Source organism: Notamacropus eugenii, chromosome 5, assembly GCF_028372415.1.
Source record: "Notamacropus eugenii isolate mMacEug1 chromosome 5, mMacEug1.pri_v2, whole genome shotgun sequence".
NCBI classification, from domain to species: domain Eukaryota; kingdom Metazoa; phylum Chordata; class Mammalia; order Diprotodontia; family Macropodidae; genus Notamacropus; species Notamacropus eugenii.
Window position 1 is genome coordinate 406,038,673 of NC_092876.1, and position 18,681 is coordinate 406,057,353.

General features: G+C 35.5%; 1 protein-coding gene across 3 annotated transcripts in view; it reads right to left on the reverse strand.

Moving 5' to 3' along the window:
* MGAT4A (alpha-1,3-mannosyl-glycoprotein 4-beta-N-acetylglucosaminyltransferase A) overlaps window positions 1-18,681 on the reverse strand; it is a 151,948-nt gene that overhangs the window by 14,041 nt on the left and 119,226 nt on the right. For all 3 annotated transcript variants that reach the window (XM_072614605.1, XM_072614606.1, XM_072614607.1), the window contains one exon: window positions 1,525-1,639. In XM_072614605.1, the coding sequence (XP_072470706.1) occupies window positions 1,525-1,639 (115 nt within the window). The remainder of the gene's footprint in view (window positions 1-1,524; window positions 1,640-18,681) is intronic.

An 18,681-nucleotide genomic window follows, 5' to 3' on the forward strand; every position in this document is an offset into this window, starting at 1 on the left:
TTCGTTCCTTCCTTCCTTCTCCCAAAACCTTAAACACAGTGTACTATGAAGCTCATACATTGCACAACAATAGGTCTCTGCCCAAACTCCACTTAATGGCTTTTTTCAGGACCCTCTTGGCTTCAGAGTGATTATCAATAGTAACTGTGGCTCTTTCCCTCCCAGCTTTGATTTCCTTTTTTTTTTTCTTTCGATCATTAAAGGGGCCATTCCCTGATTACTTCTTAAAGAGGCCTATTCACTGAATGGGCATTACCTTACTCTAAGTGAGTACCTGAATAGGCTAAGGTCTCCTATTGCATCCTGGGCCATCTCCAGTCATCTTGATGAATATCTGGTCACTGGATCCAGATGGCTCAGGAGGAGAAAGTAAGGCTGGTGACCTTGCACAGCCCTCCCTCACTTAAAACAAAGTCAAGTGCAAGTCACGTCATCATTTCTCTGATGGCATGGTCTTCTTTGAAAACGAAGGAGGAACACAGACCTTTTTTGATTCTCACAAAACTCTAGTGAGGTATATGCTATTATTATTCACAATTTACAGATAAGAAACTAAGGCTCAGAGAGGTTAACTACTAGCCTAGTGTCTTAAAGACAGTGATTGAAATGAGGTCTGTCATCCAAATCCAGATTTCTATCTACTAAACTACACTGTCTCTCTAGCACCTAACAAAAAGTTTCGGGTTTACTGAATGCTTATTTAACTGAACTCTGTTGCCACAATGATGGAACAGAAATGCTTTAAGTAAAAATCATATTTTAGAACTGTATAACTGCAAAATACAAGATGGATTTGGTTCATGTTTCTATCTGTGTTTTAGAAACTTCACACTATTTCAGGTTTCTTTTACAATTTTAGAGCAGTTGAGTATTAAATGAATACCAAGGTACAGTAAGAGATCCTTATTTTAAAATGCTTTAAGAACTGGAAATTGTAGTCTTCTAAATTTTATATTTAAATTTGTGTCTGAAACCTTCAGTTTTTAACTTGTCTACTTAATTGCCTTAGTGCAAGAATATCATAAACCAGGGATTTCCATTCATTCAGCTGAAGAAATAATGCTCCAAAACCTTTTTTTAAATATGGACTGCAAGTACCACCGATGGTCATATGGGTTAGCACAATTTACTGAGAATTAGGAAGAACTGGGCAAAAAACCTGTCTCAGAAACTTACTGTGTGAACCTGGGAAGTTACTTAAACTCTCATCTGTAAAATGAAAGAGTTGGACTTTACGTTCTCTAAGATCTCTTACTATGGTCTTATAATCTCGTGGCACTCTTTAACATTGTTTTTCTCATTTGAGACCTTGTTAAAGAAGTACAATTGGAAAATGATTCTTTATTTCAATTATGCCATTATTTCTCTGTCTTTAACACTCTACAAACTATGTAATTTTCCTTACATATGAAAAATAAATTTTCTTATGTTCAATAAAAGATGAGCTTCAAGGTAAAACTACAATTAAATATTCTAAGAAAACTAACATTGTTTGAAAAATTAATAAATTTATATTTTTCTCACCAATGAATCCAAGCTGGGAAAATTCCAAAATCATCCAGTCTTCAGAAGAGACCTGAAGTGCAAAATTCTTTATCGTACTGAAGTAATTCTGCTTAACAACAATATCATCTTCAAGCTAGGGAAAATGGAATAATTATGTTAACAATAAGAAAGTGTGACCTGGAATTCAATTCAGTAACTATCAAAGAAATATTTGATTTAAAAATCTAAGGCTACATGAAAATGAGATTAATTTAAAAGAAAATAAGAAAAACATGATGAATCATGATACCTCCATCCATGTCTCCATCACATAAAAATAATGGAATAATAATGAATTATTACTTAGTGCGGGAGCTTTTGAGGGAGTTGGCAACTCTTCCCAGTGTTTTCACATAAAGAAGCTTTTAACCAGCCTTTCAAAAATAGTTCTTTCATACAGAAATCTAAAATGTCCAAAGATTTCACAGCAGATGAAACACTCTGATTCCTTAATTTCATTTTGGGAGGTTCAGAAAGCCTACCAATTCACAAATTTTATAAATCACACAAACTTTAATCAAAACACAGAAGAAAGTGGTATGTCTTTCCACAAGGTGGCAGCAAGGGCTAACATGAATGTTACCAATGCTTTTTGGTTTTTTGTCATCTTTGGTCCAGACAAAGGAAGAGAGAAAAGTAACTGTCTTATCTCTTCTCACAAGGCTAGAATTGCCAATATAGTTTTTTGGTATTTTAATTTCACATAAATGGCAGTGTCTCTCTTCCATCCTTTTTTAATCTCAATGTTCTTCTTTTTCTTCTTTTTACCTTCCTTTTCTTGCAAGTATTATGAAATTCCATTAATTTACATAAGCCCTCAATCTTTTGGAAAGAAAGCATTACCAAAATTGAAATGTAAGTAAATGAACCTTCTTAACCTTTAAGAGGAAATTCTCTACTCATGTCTAAAAGGCTTCCCAACATCTGTAATTATTATAACTCAAATTCTTGCACATAATCTGTAGGATAAAGAGTAAGGTTCAGATATAATAATATTTGGGTAATACTAAAATAAAATGTCTTATTGAAAATATAAAACAAATCCTTTGAATTCTTCTGGGAAAAGCTATGTTTAAATATTAAGTATTTTATTATTACATATGTATTATAGTTCATTATACATTATTATAATGACTGAGCAAATTCTACAGTCTGTAACTCATTAAGGTTTTATGGACAAATAAAATTTTAAACTAAGAGCCTCAGAGATCACCCCAGTCTAACCCCTAACTAAAGCAGGTATCTTCTCTATACACCACCATCGACAAAACCATTCTCTGTCTGAATACTTCTAAGAGGCAAGGAACTCACTAATTTAATTAAATTCAATATTTACCAAGAGAACAAAAACAGTCCTAAAAGGCACCCAAACTCTCACTTAGTTGTAATGACTAATCTTGGTCCCAGAAAAGAGATAAAAAAACACACCTTCCATTCCGTAGAGAAGTAAGGGAACTACTGATGTGAAATGCTCATAAGATACCACTGCTAAGTTTGTTGATTTTGCTTAACTGTTTTGGTTATTAGACAGTAAGGGCATTTTACTCCTCCTGTCAGCACACTGATGTTCTGACATGGCTTCCTAAATCCATTTAACCTCTCAAGCTTACATGATTGTAGGAAACAAAAAGTGACATCTGTGAAGGCTAGAGAGGGACTTAAAGGGAACCAAAGGCCAAACATCCAAGGCTATTACTGGGCCTCTGCTGCTGCTGGACAGGCAATGCCACATGGGCATTAGCCTCTGGAGCATTTTATCTGCACCCCACTTCCACTCCTTGGTTGGCAGGGCAGACAAAAGTCTTCTGAAGGATTCTCAGATCCTGAGAAGGGACCTAAGAGCCTGCCTTCTATTGCTCAATTTGCATAGCTGCTACCATGAGAATCACCACAGGCTTCCCACCCTGAGCTCTCACTGCAGGATAGTCAGTCCTCCTAGCTTTCATGAGGAAACAGGAAATCTAAAATTAGGACACTGAACTTCTCAGTTAATCCTCATTCCTGGGCTGAGAGGAGAGAAAGAGGAAGAGATAAGGGGGAGGGGAAGAGAGACAAGAGGAAGGAGAGATCAATGAAAGAGAAAGTGAGCGAGGGAGACATCAACTCCAGCCTAGAAATAGCTGTCTTTAGTAGGGGATGGATATGGGAATGGATCAGTTTACGTTCCAAAATACTTAAAACACCAAACAAATCAACATGCATTTATTGACGGCTAACTATGTGCTAAGCACTATGCTAAGCACGAGATACACAAAAAAAAGCCAAAACAGGCCTGAAGAAGTGGGACAACACACAGATACATGATATGTGAATTAATACATAAAATCAAAATACTGAGTGAACAGAAAGTACCTTTGAGGAAAGGGAAAGCACAGGGGCTGGAAAAGGTTTCCTAGAGGAAGTTAGAGTTTGACCTCAATAGTTTTTTGTGTTTTTTATTTTTTAATTTAAAAAAATGAGTCTATCTCACCCATGCTGGAAGTGCTAATGATACCACTCATAGGTCAGATCCCATTCCTGATCTGCACTGGAGTTCTGACCTGCTCCAATGCCAACCAGGGTTGATTAACCTCTCCTTAGGCAATCTGGGGGACACAAGTATTGATGCCAGACAGTGCAGACACCCAATCAGCCTAGCCCCCTTCAGCTTAGATCTCCCAAACTCAAGAGATCCAAAAGCTTCAGACTCCCCAGGGGCTCAGATTACAGGTGTACACTACTAAGTCTGGGTTTTGATCTCAGTTTTCTTAAAAACTAATTTTTTTCATGAATAAAAATCTATTTTCTCTTCCTCCCATCAACTATACCATGGGGGGATAAACAAATTGGTTGTAACAAATATTCATAGTTAAGCAAAAAAAAAAAAAAAGCCCTCACTGTCTAAAAACAAATTCTCATACTATATACCATGAATCCATCACTTGTCAATAAGGAGATATCAAACTTCATTACTGGTCCTCTGGAATCATAGTAATTTGTGTCTTCAAAATTAAACATTTTTATATCAATGTCATTGTACATATAAGTGATGCTTCTGTTTTTATTATCTTTCATCTAATCCAATTAACCTGCTTACAAAATACTGCTTCTGGCATAGTGCAGGACCTCTTTCTTATTCCCCTCTCTCGCATTCATAACTTGACTTTCCCCTAAGATTCTCTTCTATTTAAACTGTATCTGATATGTACATAGGTATTTGCATGTTTTCTCCCTCAACCAAAAGGGAGCTCCTTGAGGACAGGACCTAGTCTCCAAGATTAGCTCAGAGTCCAGCACATGGTAATTGGTTAACACACATTTGCTAACGGACTGGTTGAAGTTATTAAAGAAAAAAAGGAGTGAAGTAGGTGAGTGATATGCCTGATGGACATGTATCTCCTCCTAGAATAATGTCAAAATACAGAGTAATTAGGCTAATGCATGGGGCAGATTCAATAAGAGTGAAAATCAGCTCCCCTGAGGAACCTAACAGATAAACAAACAGCTAGGCTAATAGCCACCATACCTCCTTTGTGGCTACAAGGGAGAGTTATAAGCGCACAAAGAGTAGGAAATAACTGTTATGAAAAAGATATTAATACAATTTTTAAATAAAAGAGGCTTATTTTCCCACATATGCAAGATACATATGTTAGATACAAAAATAAAAAATGAAATAATTCCTTTCTCAAAGAGATTACCTTACTCTAAAGGGCTATGTATAGCATATACAAAGATAAGTAAATGAAACATAATTTGAGGAGATAGCAGTAATAAGTAGAGGGATCAGAAAAGGTCTTGAGTATCATAACCTTAATACTACCTGAAGGCAGCCCATTCCATTTTTTTCCCCAATTAATAAAATTTTGTTTCTTTCAATTACATGTAAAAATACTTTTCAACATTCACTTTTATAAGATTTTGAGTTCCAAAATTTTTCTCCCTCTCCCCTTCTCAAGATGGCATACAATCTGACATAGGCAATACATGTACAATCATACTGAACATATTTTCACATTAGACATATTGTAAAAGAAGAATCAGAACAAAAGGAAAAAACCATAAGAAAGAAAAAAAGAGGAAGAAAATAGTCTGCTTCGACCTGCATTCAGACTTCATAGTTCTTTCTCTGGATATGGATAGCATTTTCCATCACTAGTCTTTTGGAATGGTCTCAGATCATTATATTGCTGAGAAGAGCTATGTCTATCAAAGCTGATCATTGCACAATGTTGCTGCTATTGTGTACAATGTTCTCTTGGTTGTGCTCACTTCACTTCGCATCAGTCTTCCCAAGTTTTTCTTCTGTTACACTCATATACCACAGCTTGTTCAGCCATTCCTCAATTGAATGGCATCTCCTCAATTTCCAATTCTTTGCCACCACAAAAAAGAGCTACTATAAATATTTTTGTATATGTGGGCCCATTACCCATTTTTATAATTTTCTGGTGGCATTGCTGGATCAAAGGGTATGCACAGTTTTATAGCCTTTTGGGAATAGTTCCAAATTGCTCTCCAGAGTGGTTGGATCAGTTCACAACTCCACCAACAATGCATTAGCGTTCCAATTTTTGCACACCTCCAGCATTTGTCATGTTCCTTTCCTGTCACATTAGCCAATCTGATAGATGTGAGGCAGTATCTCAGAGTTGTTTTAATTTATATTTCTCTAATCAATAGTGATTTAGAACATCTTTTCATATGACTATAAACGGCTTTCATTTCTTCATCTGAAAACTGATTGTTCATATCCTTTGACAATTTATCAGTTGGGGAATGACTTGTATTATTATAAACTTAATGCAGTTTTCTATACAGTTTAGAAATGACTCCTTTATCAGAGATGTTGGCTGTAAAATTTGTTTCTCAGCCTTCTGATTTCCTTCTAAACTTGGTTGCATTGGCTTTGTTTATACAAAAGTTTTTTAACTTAATGTAATCAAAATGATCCATTTTGCATTTTAGAATGTTCTTTATCTCTTGTTTGATCATAAATTCTTTCCTTCTTCATAGATCTGATAGGCAAACTATTTCTTGCCTTCCTAATTTGCTTATGGTATCACCCTTTACATCTAAATCACTTACCCATTTTGACCTTACCTTTATATACAGTGTAAGATGTTGGGCTATGCCTACTTTCTGCCACACTAGTCTCCAGTTTTCCCAGCAGTTTTTTGTCAACTAGTGAATTCTTACCCCAGAAGCTGGAGTATGAGTTCATGAAACAGTAGATTACTATAGTCATTGACTCTTGCGTCTTGTGAACCTAACCTATCTCACTGCTCCACCACTACTTCTTAGCCAGTACCAAATAATTCTGATGATAATGCTTTATAATGTAGTTTCAGATCTGTTACAAATAGGCCACCTTTCTTTGCTTTTTTTTTTCATTAATTCCCTTGACATTCTTGACCTTTAGTTCTTCCAGATGAATTTTATTTTTTCTGGCTCTATAAAAAATTTTTTGGTAGTCTGATATGGCACTGAACAGGCAAATTAATTAAGGTAGAATTGCCATTTTTATCATATTAGCTCAGCTTCCTCATGAACAACTAATATTTTTCCAATTACTTAGATCTGACTTTATTTGTGTGAAAAGTGTGTTATAATTCTGTTCATATAGTTCCTGGGTTTGTCTTCGCAGATAGACTCTCAAATATTTTATACTATTTTAAATTTAAATTTCAGAATTAAATTTAAATTGTATTGTTATTTTAAATGGAATTTTTTCATCTCTTGCTGCTGGACTTTGTTAGTAATATATAGAAATGCCGATGACTTATGTGGGTTTATTTCAAATCCTGCAACTTTGCTAAAATTGTTGATTATTTCAAGTAGTTTTTTAGTTGATTCTCTAGGATTCTCTAAGTATATATATCATCATATTATCTGCAAAGAGAAATAGCTTTCTTTCCTCATTGCCTATTCTAATTCCTTCAAATTCTTTTTTTTCTCTTATTGGTAAAGCTAACATTTCTAGTACGATATTGAATAACAGGTAATAATGGACATCCTTCTTTCACCCCTGATCTTACTGGGAAAGCTTCTAGCTTATCCCCATTACATATAATCCTTGCTAATGGTGTTAACCTAGATGCTCCTTATCATTATAAGGAAAACTCCATTTATTCCTGTGCTCTCTAGTGCTTTTATTTGTTTGTTTGTTTTCAGTTTTCTATAATCACTTCCAAAAGTCTTGGATTTTTCCCCCTCCCTCCCCAAGAAGGCATGCAATCTTATATGCTTTCTATACATACATTCTTACTAAGCACATTTTCACACTAGGCAGGTTGCATACAGGAATTAAAATGAATGGAAGAAACCATGAGAAAAAAAAACAAAACAAAACATAACACAAGAGAAAATATTCTGTTTCATTCTGCGATCCAATTTCATAGTTCTTTCTCTAGATGTGGATGGCATTTTGTCTCAAGAGTCCTTTGGGAATGTTTTAGGTCCTTGCATTGCTGAAAAGGGCTAAGTCTACCAGAAAGATCCCTTGCACACTGTGGTTGTCATCGTGTACAATGTTTTCCTGATTCTACTCATTTCACTCAGCACCAGTTCATGTAATCCTTCCGGGCCTCTCTGAAGTCTTCCTGTTCATCATTTCTTATAGCACAACAGTATTCCATTACATTCATATACCACAACTTGTTGAGCCATTCCCCAATTGATGGGCAACCCTTCAATTTCCAGTTCTTGGCCATTACAAAGAGAGCTGCTATAAATATTTTTGTACACATGGGACCCTTTCCCATTTTTATGATCTCTTGGGGACACAGTCCTAGAAGCGATATTGCTAGGTCAAAGGGTATGCACATTTTTGTAGCCCTTTGGGCACAGATCCAAATTGCTCTCCAGAATGGCTGGATCAAGTCACAGCTCCACCACCAATAAATTAGTATTAATATTCTAACTCTCCCACATCTTCTCTAATATTTATTGTGATCCTGTTTTGTGATGCTAGCCAATCTGATAGGTATGATGTGGTATCTTAGAGCTGTTTTGATTTGCTTCTCTCTAATCAACAGTGATTTAGACCATTTTTTTATATGACTATAGATAGTTTTCATTTCTTCCTCTAAAAACTCCCTGTTCGTATCCTTTGACAATTTACCAATTGGGGAATGAATTGTATCCTTGTATATTTGACTCAGTTCTCTCTATATTTTGGACACTAGTTGCAAAAATTCTCTCCCAGTTTTCTGCTTCCCTCCTAATCTTGGTTGCATTAAATTTGCTTGTGCAAAAATTTTTCTATTTAATGTAATCAAAATTATTCATTTTGTACTTCATAATGTTCTCTATCTCATTTGGTCATAAATTTCTCCATTCTCCATAAATCTGACAAATGCACTGTTCATTACTCCCCTGATTTGTTTAAAGTTATCAGCCTTTATACCTAGATCATGTATCCATTGGGACTTTATTCTTGTGTATGGTGTCAGGCATTGGTCGATGCCCAGTTTCTGATACACTGTTATCCAGTTTTCCCAGTAGTTTTTGGTTAAAGAATGAGTTCTTATCCAAGAAGCTGGGGTCCTTGGGTTTATCAAACAGTAGAATGCTATAGTCATTGACTACTAGGTCTTAAGTACCTAACATATTCCACTGGTCTACCCCTCTCTTTCTTAGCCAGTACCAAGTGGTTTTGATGATTGCTGCTTTATAATACAATTTGAAATCTGGTAGGGCTGGGCCACCTTTCCTAGTGGTGGAAATTCACTTGATATTCTGGAACTTTTGTTCTTCCAGATGAATTTTGATATTTTTTCCACCTCTAGAAAATAATGTTATGGTAGTTTGACTGGTATGGCACTCAATAAGTAAATTAATTTAGATAGAATTGTCATTTTTATTATATTAGCTCAGCCTACCCATGAGCAACTGATGTTTTTCCAATTATTTAGATCTGACTTTATCTGTGCGAAAAATGTTTTGTAATTGTATTCATACAGTCCTTGGGTATATTTTGGCATTTAGACTCCCAGATATTTTATAGTGTCTACTGTAGCTTTAAATGAGATTTCTCTTTCTATCTCTTGCTGTTGGGCTTTGTCAGAAATATACAGAAATGCAGATGATTTATGTGGGTTTATTTGGTAACCTGAATCTTTGCCAAAGTTGTTTATTATTTCAAGTAGCTTTTTACTTGATTCTCTAGGATTCTCTCAGTATATCATCATATCATCTGCAAAGAATGTTAACTTAGTTTCTTCTTTGTCTATTCTAATCCCTTCAATTTCTTTTTCTTCTCTTATTGCTAAAGCTGACATTTCTAGTACCATATTGAAGAACAATGGTGATAATGGACATCCTTGTTTCACCCCCTGATCTCACTGGAAATGCATCTAGCTTCTTCCCAATGCATATAATGCTTGCTGATAGTTTTAAGTGGATTCTGTGTGTTATTTTTAAGGAAGGCTCCATTTATTCCTATGCTCTCCAGTGTTTTCAATAGGAATGCGTGTTACATTTTGTCAAAAACTTTTTCTGCTTCTACTGAGACAATCATATGATTTCTGTTGGTTTTGTTATTGATATGGTCAATTGTGCTGTTTGTTTTCCTAATAGTGAACCAGGCCTGCATTCCTGGTATAAAACCCACCTGGTCATAGTGTACTATCCTCATAAAAAATTGCTATAATCTTTTTGCTAATATTTTACTTAAAATTTTTGCATCAACATTTATTAGTGAATTATTGATATGTTTTGCATGACTACACATGTATAACCTATATTGAACTGCTTACCTTCTCAATGATGGGGGTTGGGGAGAGAGGGAGAGAAATGGGAAAGTTTTTAAAAAAGAATGTTAAAAATTGCTTTTACTTGTAACTGCGGGAAAATAAAATACTAATTTTTTTAAGTAAAAAAAAAGTAAATTGAAGCTCCTTAGTCTTACATTTGAGGACTGCCAAAAAACCCCACAAAACTTATGTGAAAAATATAATCTTCTTTCTCTATTTTGACTCTTCCTGATTTCGGTATCAGGACCATGCTTGTATCATAAAAAGAATTTGGCAGGATTCCTTCTTTGCCTTCTTTTTCCAAACAATTTATATAGTATTGGAATTGTTCCTTAAAAGTTTGGTAGAATTCACCTGTAAATCTATCTGGTCCAGGAGATTTTTTTCTTAGGGAGTTCATTCATTTCTTTTTCTGAAATGAGGTCAAGCATTTTGTTTCTTCCTCTGTTAACATGTTCAATTTATATTTTTGTAAATATTCATCCATTTCACTTAGACTGTCAGATCTGTTGGCCTAACATGGGGCAAAAAAGTTCCAAATTATTATTTCAACTTCCTCTTCACTGATGGTGAATTCATCCTTTTCATTTTTGGCACTAGTCATTTGGTTTCCTTCTTCCTTTTTTAAAACAAATTAACCAAAGGCTTATCTATTTTATTGGGCTCTGTCATAAAACCAACTCTTAGTTTTATTTATTAGTTCAATAGTTTTTAAATTTCTGTTTTATTCATCTCTCCTTTGAGTTTCAGAATTACTAATTTGGCATTTAAATGGGGATTTTTAATTTGTTATTTTTCTAGCTTTTTTAGTTGCATGCCCTATTCATTGATCTCTTCTTTCTCTATTTTATTCATGTAAGCATTTAGAGACATACAATTTTCCCTAAGAACCTCTTTGGCTGCATCTCATAACTTTTGGTATGTTGTTTTGTTATTGTTGTTCTCTTTGCTGAAACTATTTATTGTTTCTGTGATTTTTTTTTTGACCTACTCATTCTTTAGGATTAGATTATTTAATTTTTAATAATTTTTAAGTCTGTTTTTCCATGGCCCTCTGTTACATGTTATTTCTATTGCATCATGATCTGAAAAAGATGTATTTAATATTCTGCCTTTCTTCATTGGATTGTGAGGTTTTTATGCCCTAATACAAAGTGAATTTTTGTGTGGAGGTCATGAATCACGAAGAAAAGAATATATTTCTTTCTATTTCCATTCAGTTTTCTCCAAAGGTATATCATATCTAATTTATCTAAAATTCTATTCACCTCTTTAACTTTTCTGTTCATTTTATGGTTGGATTCACCTAGTTTTGATAGGGAAAGGTTGAGGTCTCCCACTAGTACACTTTTGCATCTATTTCTTCCTGTAAAATTCACTTAACTTCTCTAAGAATTTGGATGCTATACCACTTCCACTTGGTGCATATATGTTTAGTATTCATATTATGGTATCTTTTAGCAAGATGTAATTTCCTTCCTTATCTCTTTTAATTAGATCTATTTTCACTTTTGGTTTATCTGAGATCAGGATTTATTATACCTGTTTTGTTTTTTTTACTTCACCTGAAGCATAATACATTCTCTAACCTTTTATCTTTACTCTGCCTGTAACTCTCTGCTTCAGTTGTGTTTCTTGTAAACAACAGTGTGGGATTATGGTTTTTAATCCACTCTGTTATTCACTTCAGTTTTATGGGTGAGTTTGTCCCACTCACATTCACAGTTATGATTACTGTGTCTCTCCCCACTGTATTTCCCCCCATTTATACTTTTCTCTCTCCTTTCACCCTTTCCCTCTTATTCAATCTGCCCTCCCTTCTATCAGCTCCCCTCTCTTTTCTTTCCCCTTTCTCCTCTTACTTCCCTATAGAATAAGAGAGAGTTCTATACCCAACTGAATGTATATGTTATTCCCTCTATGAGCCAAATCTGATAAGAGTAAGGTTCAAACAGTATCTACCCCCACTTTCTTTCCTTCTACTATAATAGATCTTTTGTGCATCTTCATGTGATATAATTTATCCTATTCTGCCTCCCCATTTCTTCTTCGTCTGGTACAATCCTTTTTTCACCCCTTAATTTTTTTATATCATCCCATCAAAATCAACTTATACCCACATCCTCTGTCTATATATACCTCTTCTAACTTCCCTAATAAAGATACTGTTCTCAAGAGTTACAAGTATCATATTTCTACATAAGAATGTAAACAGTTTAACCTTATTAAATAACATTTTTTCTTTCCTGTTTATTTCTTAATGCTTCTCTTGAGTTTTGTATTTGAAGATCAAATTTTCTGTTCAGCCTGGTCTTCATTAGAAATGACTGGAAGTTCCCTAGTTCACTGAATGTCCATCTTTTCCCTTGAAATATTATGCCCAATTGTGCTGGGTAGTTGATTCTTGGCTGTAATCCAGGCTTCTTCGCATTCTGGAACATAATATTCCAAGTCCTTCTATCCTTTAATGTGAAAGCTAAGTGTTGTGCAATTCAGACTGTGACTCTATGATATTTAAACTCTTTCTTTCTGACTGTTTGCAGTATTTTCACCTGGACCTGATAATTCCCTGGGGTTTTCATTTTGAGATCTCTCTCAGGAAGTAATTGGTGGATTCTTTCAATAACCATTTTATCCCCTGGTTCTAGAATATCAGGGCAGTTTTCCTTGATAATGTCTTAAAAGATGCTGTCCAGGCTCTTTTTTTGATCATGGCTTTCAGGCTGCACAATAATTTTTAAATTATCTCTCCTGGATCTATTTTCCAGGTCACCTGTTTTTCCAATGACATATTTTATATGTTCTTCTATATTTTTTCATTCTTTTGATTTTGTGTCTCTGATTCTTGATGTCTCATAGAACCATTAGCTTCCACTTGGCCATTTCTAATTTTTAAGGAATTATTTTCTTCAGTTAGCTTTTATATCTTCTTTTCCATTTGGTCAATTCTACTTTGTTAGGAGTTATTTTCTTCAGTGAATTTTTTTTTTCATTTGGTCAATTGTATTTTTTAAGGAATTGTTTTCTTCAAATTTTTGTCCTTTCTCTTCCAAGCTACTGGCCCTCTCTTGCATACCTCTCTTTCTTCCCCCCAATATTTCCTTCTATCTCTCTTATTTGACTTTTAAAATATTTTTCAAGTGCTTCCAACTAGGCTTTTTGGATGTGAGATCAATTCATATTCCTCCTTGAGGTTTCACATGTAGGAGTTCTAACAATATTGTCCTCTTCTGAGTTTGTGTTTTGATCTTCCCTTTCATAATAGTAACTTTCTATGGTCAATATTCATTTTGCTTCTTGCTTATTTTAGGGGTCCTATTTTGTGGCTTTTAAAGATCAGCTCTCCTCCTAGCATATGGGGGGCATTGTCCCAAGCTTCTTGTGCTGGGGGACAGGGGCCTGGTCACTGGCTTTGTGCACTGCAGCCTCAGGTGCTTTTGGCGTACTCACTGTGCTGGGGTGAGCAGGCCAAGTTGCACCTGTTGTTGCCTGTTTTCTGGGGCTGGCAACTTGCCTTCTGCACTGGGGCTGGAGGCCTGATACCTGGCCTGCTGAACCAGGACCATGGGGTCTCAGTTGCTGATCTGTATTGTGGCTATAAGGCTCCTTCTGGCTTGCCTGGACAGTGTCTGCTCTGGGCTGCACTCCCCTTTCACACAAGTAAGACATACCTTTCCTGAGGTCTTCTTAGTTATCTTAAGCTGGAAAATTGTTTCACTCCATCTTTTTATGGGCTCTGTCACTCCAGAATCTTTTAGAGGCTTCATTTAACACTGTTTCTGAGGGAAATTGGGGAGAGCTCAGACAACTTACTGGCTTCTCTCTGCCATTCTGGCTCCACAAATCCATTCCATTTTTTTATACCTCTAATTATTAAGATGTTCTTCCTCATATTCAACTATTACTGGTCTTTCTATGACTTTCTTACATTGGTTAATCTTGTACTTTGAAAATTCTACAAAATTCTAAAGACAATCTCTTTCCCACACAACAAAATCCTTCAAATGTTTGAATGTAATATTTAAGTCATAATTAACTTTCCTCTTTTCCAGGCAAAACATATTCAGTTCCTTCAAACAACTTCTATATAGCATGGTTTAAAATATCTTCCCTACTTTGGGTCACCCTTCTCAGGATATACTGAAACTTCTTACTGTCTTCTCTAAACTGTGATTTCCAGAACCAATGATCCAGAGGTATGAATAGTGTCTTTTTTATTTGGCCAGAGGTTGGGGGGGAGAGACAGGGGACGGAAGAGTTGGCCTATATTATGAACCCTAGGTGTCACAACAGTAAGAAAAATGCTTTCCAAAAAACCCAGGCTTCCTGACTAGTCAATCACTAGGGAAAGAAAAGGAAAGCAACATCAGAAACAGCCACTGAGAAAAGAAGGGATGTTAAACTAAAATTAGCAAAGCATAAGGAAGGAATGACAGGAGAGTCCAACCTGACTTTAATGCCCTACTGCTTCACAAAGGTACAGACAGAATAGAATCAAAGACTCCTAGTGATCACTGACAATAGTAATAAGTAACAAAATTTATAATATTTATAGACAAGCTGGCATGAATACCTATTATATCACTATGTTAAATACCCATGATTTTGTAGGTGGAGCACCCTGGGCAAGAACACACTCTCTTATAACGTAGTTGAGAAGTCTCAGTTCCTTGCTGATCTAAAAAATGTACTTGTTCAAGGTCACCAGGCTGGTAAGCACCAGAAGTGGGACCTTAGCATAGATCTTCTGGACTACAAGTCCATTCAGATACTAGCCAACAGATTGTGACACCTCTCAATCTACAAGTCATTAGGAAAGGCTCATGATCAATAAAACATGTAGTCAATGAGATGATAAAGATAAAATATGAGCACATATTCTATCACAGGACATGAGAATTGAGAAAGACCTCAGAGATTTTCTAAAACAAACACTCTTCATGTGATATCTCTGGGAAATGAGAGAGCCCATGGCACTTGCCTAACATGGAAGAGAATAGAGAACTAAGATGCAGAAGCAATCCAACATAGCACTTCAGTATTTAGTGAACCTAACACTCCCTATGTGAAATACTACAAGAACTGAAAGCAATTTGGCAGAAATACTTTTATATCAGCATCTTAAAAAAGCACTGGTTAAAATTACATAGTAGGCACTTAATAAATACTTGCTGACTGACTGATATAATAACAATAATTTCCCAACTGGGTACACAAAACAAAACTAAAAGATCATATTATAAAACAAAGACATTAACAAAAACTAGAGAATGGAAGAAGGTAATTTTAAGATTAAGGGAGAATTCTTAACCAAACAAGAGATTGAAATAATCATAAAATATAAAAGACAATTTCAATTACATAAAATTATAAAACTTTTTCCACAAATAAAATCAATGTAGCTTTTCAAAGAAGGAAATTTGAGTAGAAAAAAGAACTTTCCATGAAAAAGTAAAATACTCAATGAACATATATAAGTTTTATATATATATATATATATATATCATATATATATATATATATATATATATATATATATATATATATATATATATATATATATATGTTATATATATATAACTCATGCAAGTGTCTAAGACCTAAAAGATAGATGGTTAAAAGATACAAAGTTTTCAAAAAATTATATGAAAAATTGTATCAAATCAATAATAAGGAATATTCAAATGGAGGGGGCAGAGCCAAGATGGCAGAGTAGAAGGATGGACCTGCTCTAGCTCTCCCCCCATAGCCTATAAAATATCTGTTAAAAATGACTCTAAACAAATTCAAGAGCAGCATAAGCCACAAAATGACAGAGTGAAAGAGATTTCCAGCTCAAGACATCCTGGAAGGCCAACAGGAAAGGTCTATCACATTGGGCTCAGAGCACAGCACAGTCCAACCTGGACCATGTAGCATAGACAGAACTGAAACAGGCTTCAGGGTGTGGAATCATGGGTAGCAGCTGCAGTTCCTAGATTTCTCAACCCACAAATGTCAAAGACAGCTTCAAAGGTCAGTAAGAAAGCTCTTCACTTGAGTGAGAGAGGGGCATGGGTCTGGCCCCAACCCCAGGACAGCGGCAGTCACAGTAGCAGCCTAAAGACCCTGGGGGAATTCAGCAACTGGTCTGGATCTCAGCCCGGAGTGGAGGTCCTGGGTTAAGGAGGAGCTCTGGCATGGTGGAGCTTGTGGTGGCTGTGGAGAGGGAATCCTACTCACAGATCCTGAGCAGAAAAGAGTGTTTGTGGTTGCTCACACACCAGAGTGCAGGCCAAGACAGGAGTAAACTCCTCTCTCTTGATTGTGCCATCTTGGAGGAACTGAGAACTTACAGGTGCCTAGAGTATACCCTCCACTTGACAAAGGACTCAAAAGTCGCATAACTGGCTGGGAAAATGCCAAAAAAAAGGGAAAAAAATAAGACTATAGAAGGTTACTTTCTTGGTGAACAGGTATTTTCTTCCATTCTTTCAGATGAGGAAGAACAAAGCATACCATCAGACAAAGACATTATCTACATCCAAAACCTCAAAAAAAATGCAATGGTCTCAGGCCATGGAAGAGCTCAAAAAGTTTTTTGAAAGTCAAGTAACAGAGGTGGAGGAAAAATTGGGAAGAGAAATGAGAGTGACGCAAGAAAATCATGAAAAGCAAGTCAACAGCTTGCTAAAGGAGATCCAAAGCTGAAAAAAATAATACCTTTAAAATTAAACCAACCCAAATGGCAAAAGAGGTCCAAAAAGCCAATGAGTAGATGAATGCTTTAAAAAGTCGAATGGGTCAAATGCAAAAGGAGGTTCAAAAGCTCACTGAAGAAAACAATTCTTTAAAAATTAGAATGGAGCAGATAGAATCTAATGACTTTATGAGAAACCAAGAAATTACAAAACAAAACCAAAAGAATGAAAAAATAGAAGACAATATGAAATATCTCACTGGAAAAACAACTGGCCTGGAAAATAGATCCAGGAGAGATAATTTTAAAATTATTGGTCTACCTGAAAACCATGATCAAAAAAAGAGCCTAGACATCATCATCCCAGAAATTATCAAGGAAAACTGTCCTGATATTCTAGAACTAGAGTGCAAAATAGAAAGGGAAAGAATTCACTGATCATCTCCTGAAAGAGATCCCAAAAGGAAAACTCCTGGGAATACTGTAGCCAAATTCCAGATTTCCCAGGTCAAGGAGAAAATATTACAAACAGCCAGAAAGAAACAATTTGAGTATTGTGGAAACACAATCAGGATAACACAAGCTTCTACATGAAGGTATTGAAGGGCTTGGAATATGACATTCCAGAGGTCAAAGGAGATGATTAAAACCAAGAATCACCTACCCAGAAAAACTGAGCGTATATATAATACTTCAGGGGAAAAAATGGAATTTCCATGAAATAGAGGACTTCTAAGCACTCTTGCTGAAAAGACCAAAGCTGAATAAAAAATTTGATTTTCGATTACAAGAACCAGGAGAAACATGAAAAGGTAAACAGGAAAGAGAAGCCTTAAGAAACTCATTAAAGTTGAACTGTTTACATTCCTCCATGGAAAGATGTTACTTGTAACTCATGAGACTTTATTAGTATTAGGGTAGTTAGAGGGAATATATATATATGTATATATATGTAGGTATGTATGGGTATGTATGTATGTAGATATTATATATGTGTAAGTATGTATATGTACATGGGGGTGTAGGTACATACATATATACACACACATACATATATATAGACAGAGGGCACAGGATGAGCTGAACATGAAGGGAGAATACCTAAAAAAAATAAAATTTACTGTTTAATGGAATGTACTAGGAGTAAGAGAAGGGGAGAGGTAGAATACAGCAAATCATCTCACATAAAAGTGGGAAGAAAGAGCTTGGACAATGGAGGGGAAAAGGGGGAAGATGAAAGGAAATAATTGAGCCTTACTCTCATGGGATTTGCCTTAAGGAGGGAATAACACACACTCAATTGGATATGGAAATCTATTTTACCCTGCAGAAGGCAAGAGGGAAGGGAATAGGAGAGGGAAGATAATAGAAGGGACAGTAAATTGGGGAAAGGGTTAATCAGAAGAAAACACTATTGTGGGAGGACAGGTCAATGGAGAGAATGGAATTAATGAAAGGCAGGATAGGACAGAGAGAATGTGGTTAGTCTTTTACAACATAACTACTGTGGAAGTGCTTTGCATTGTTACATGTGTATGACCTATATTGAATTGCTTGTTTTCTCAATGAGGGTGGGTGGGGAAGGAGGGAGAGAATATGGAACTCAAAGCTTTAAGAATGAATGTTAAAAACTGTTTTAGCATGCAGCTAGAAATTAAGCTATACAGGCAATGGGGTATAGAAATCTCTTTTGCCCTACAGGAAAATAGAGGGGAAGGGGGA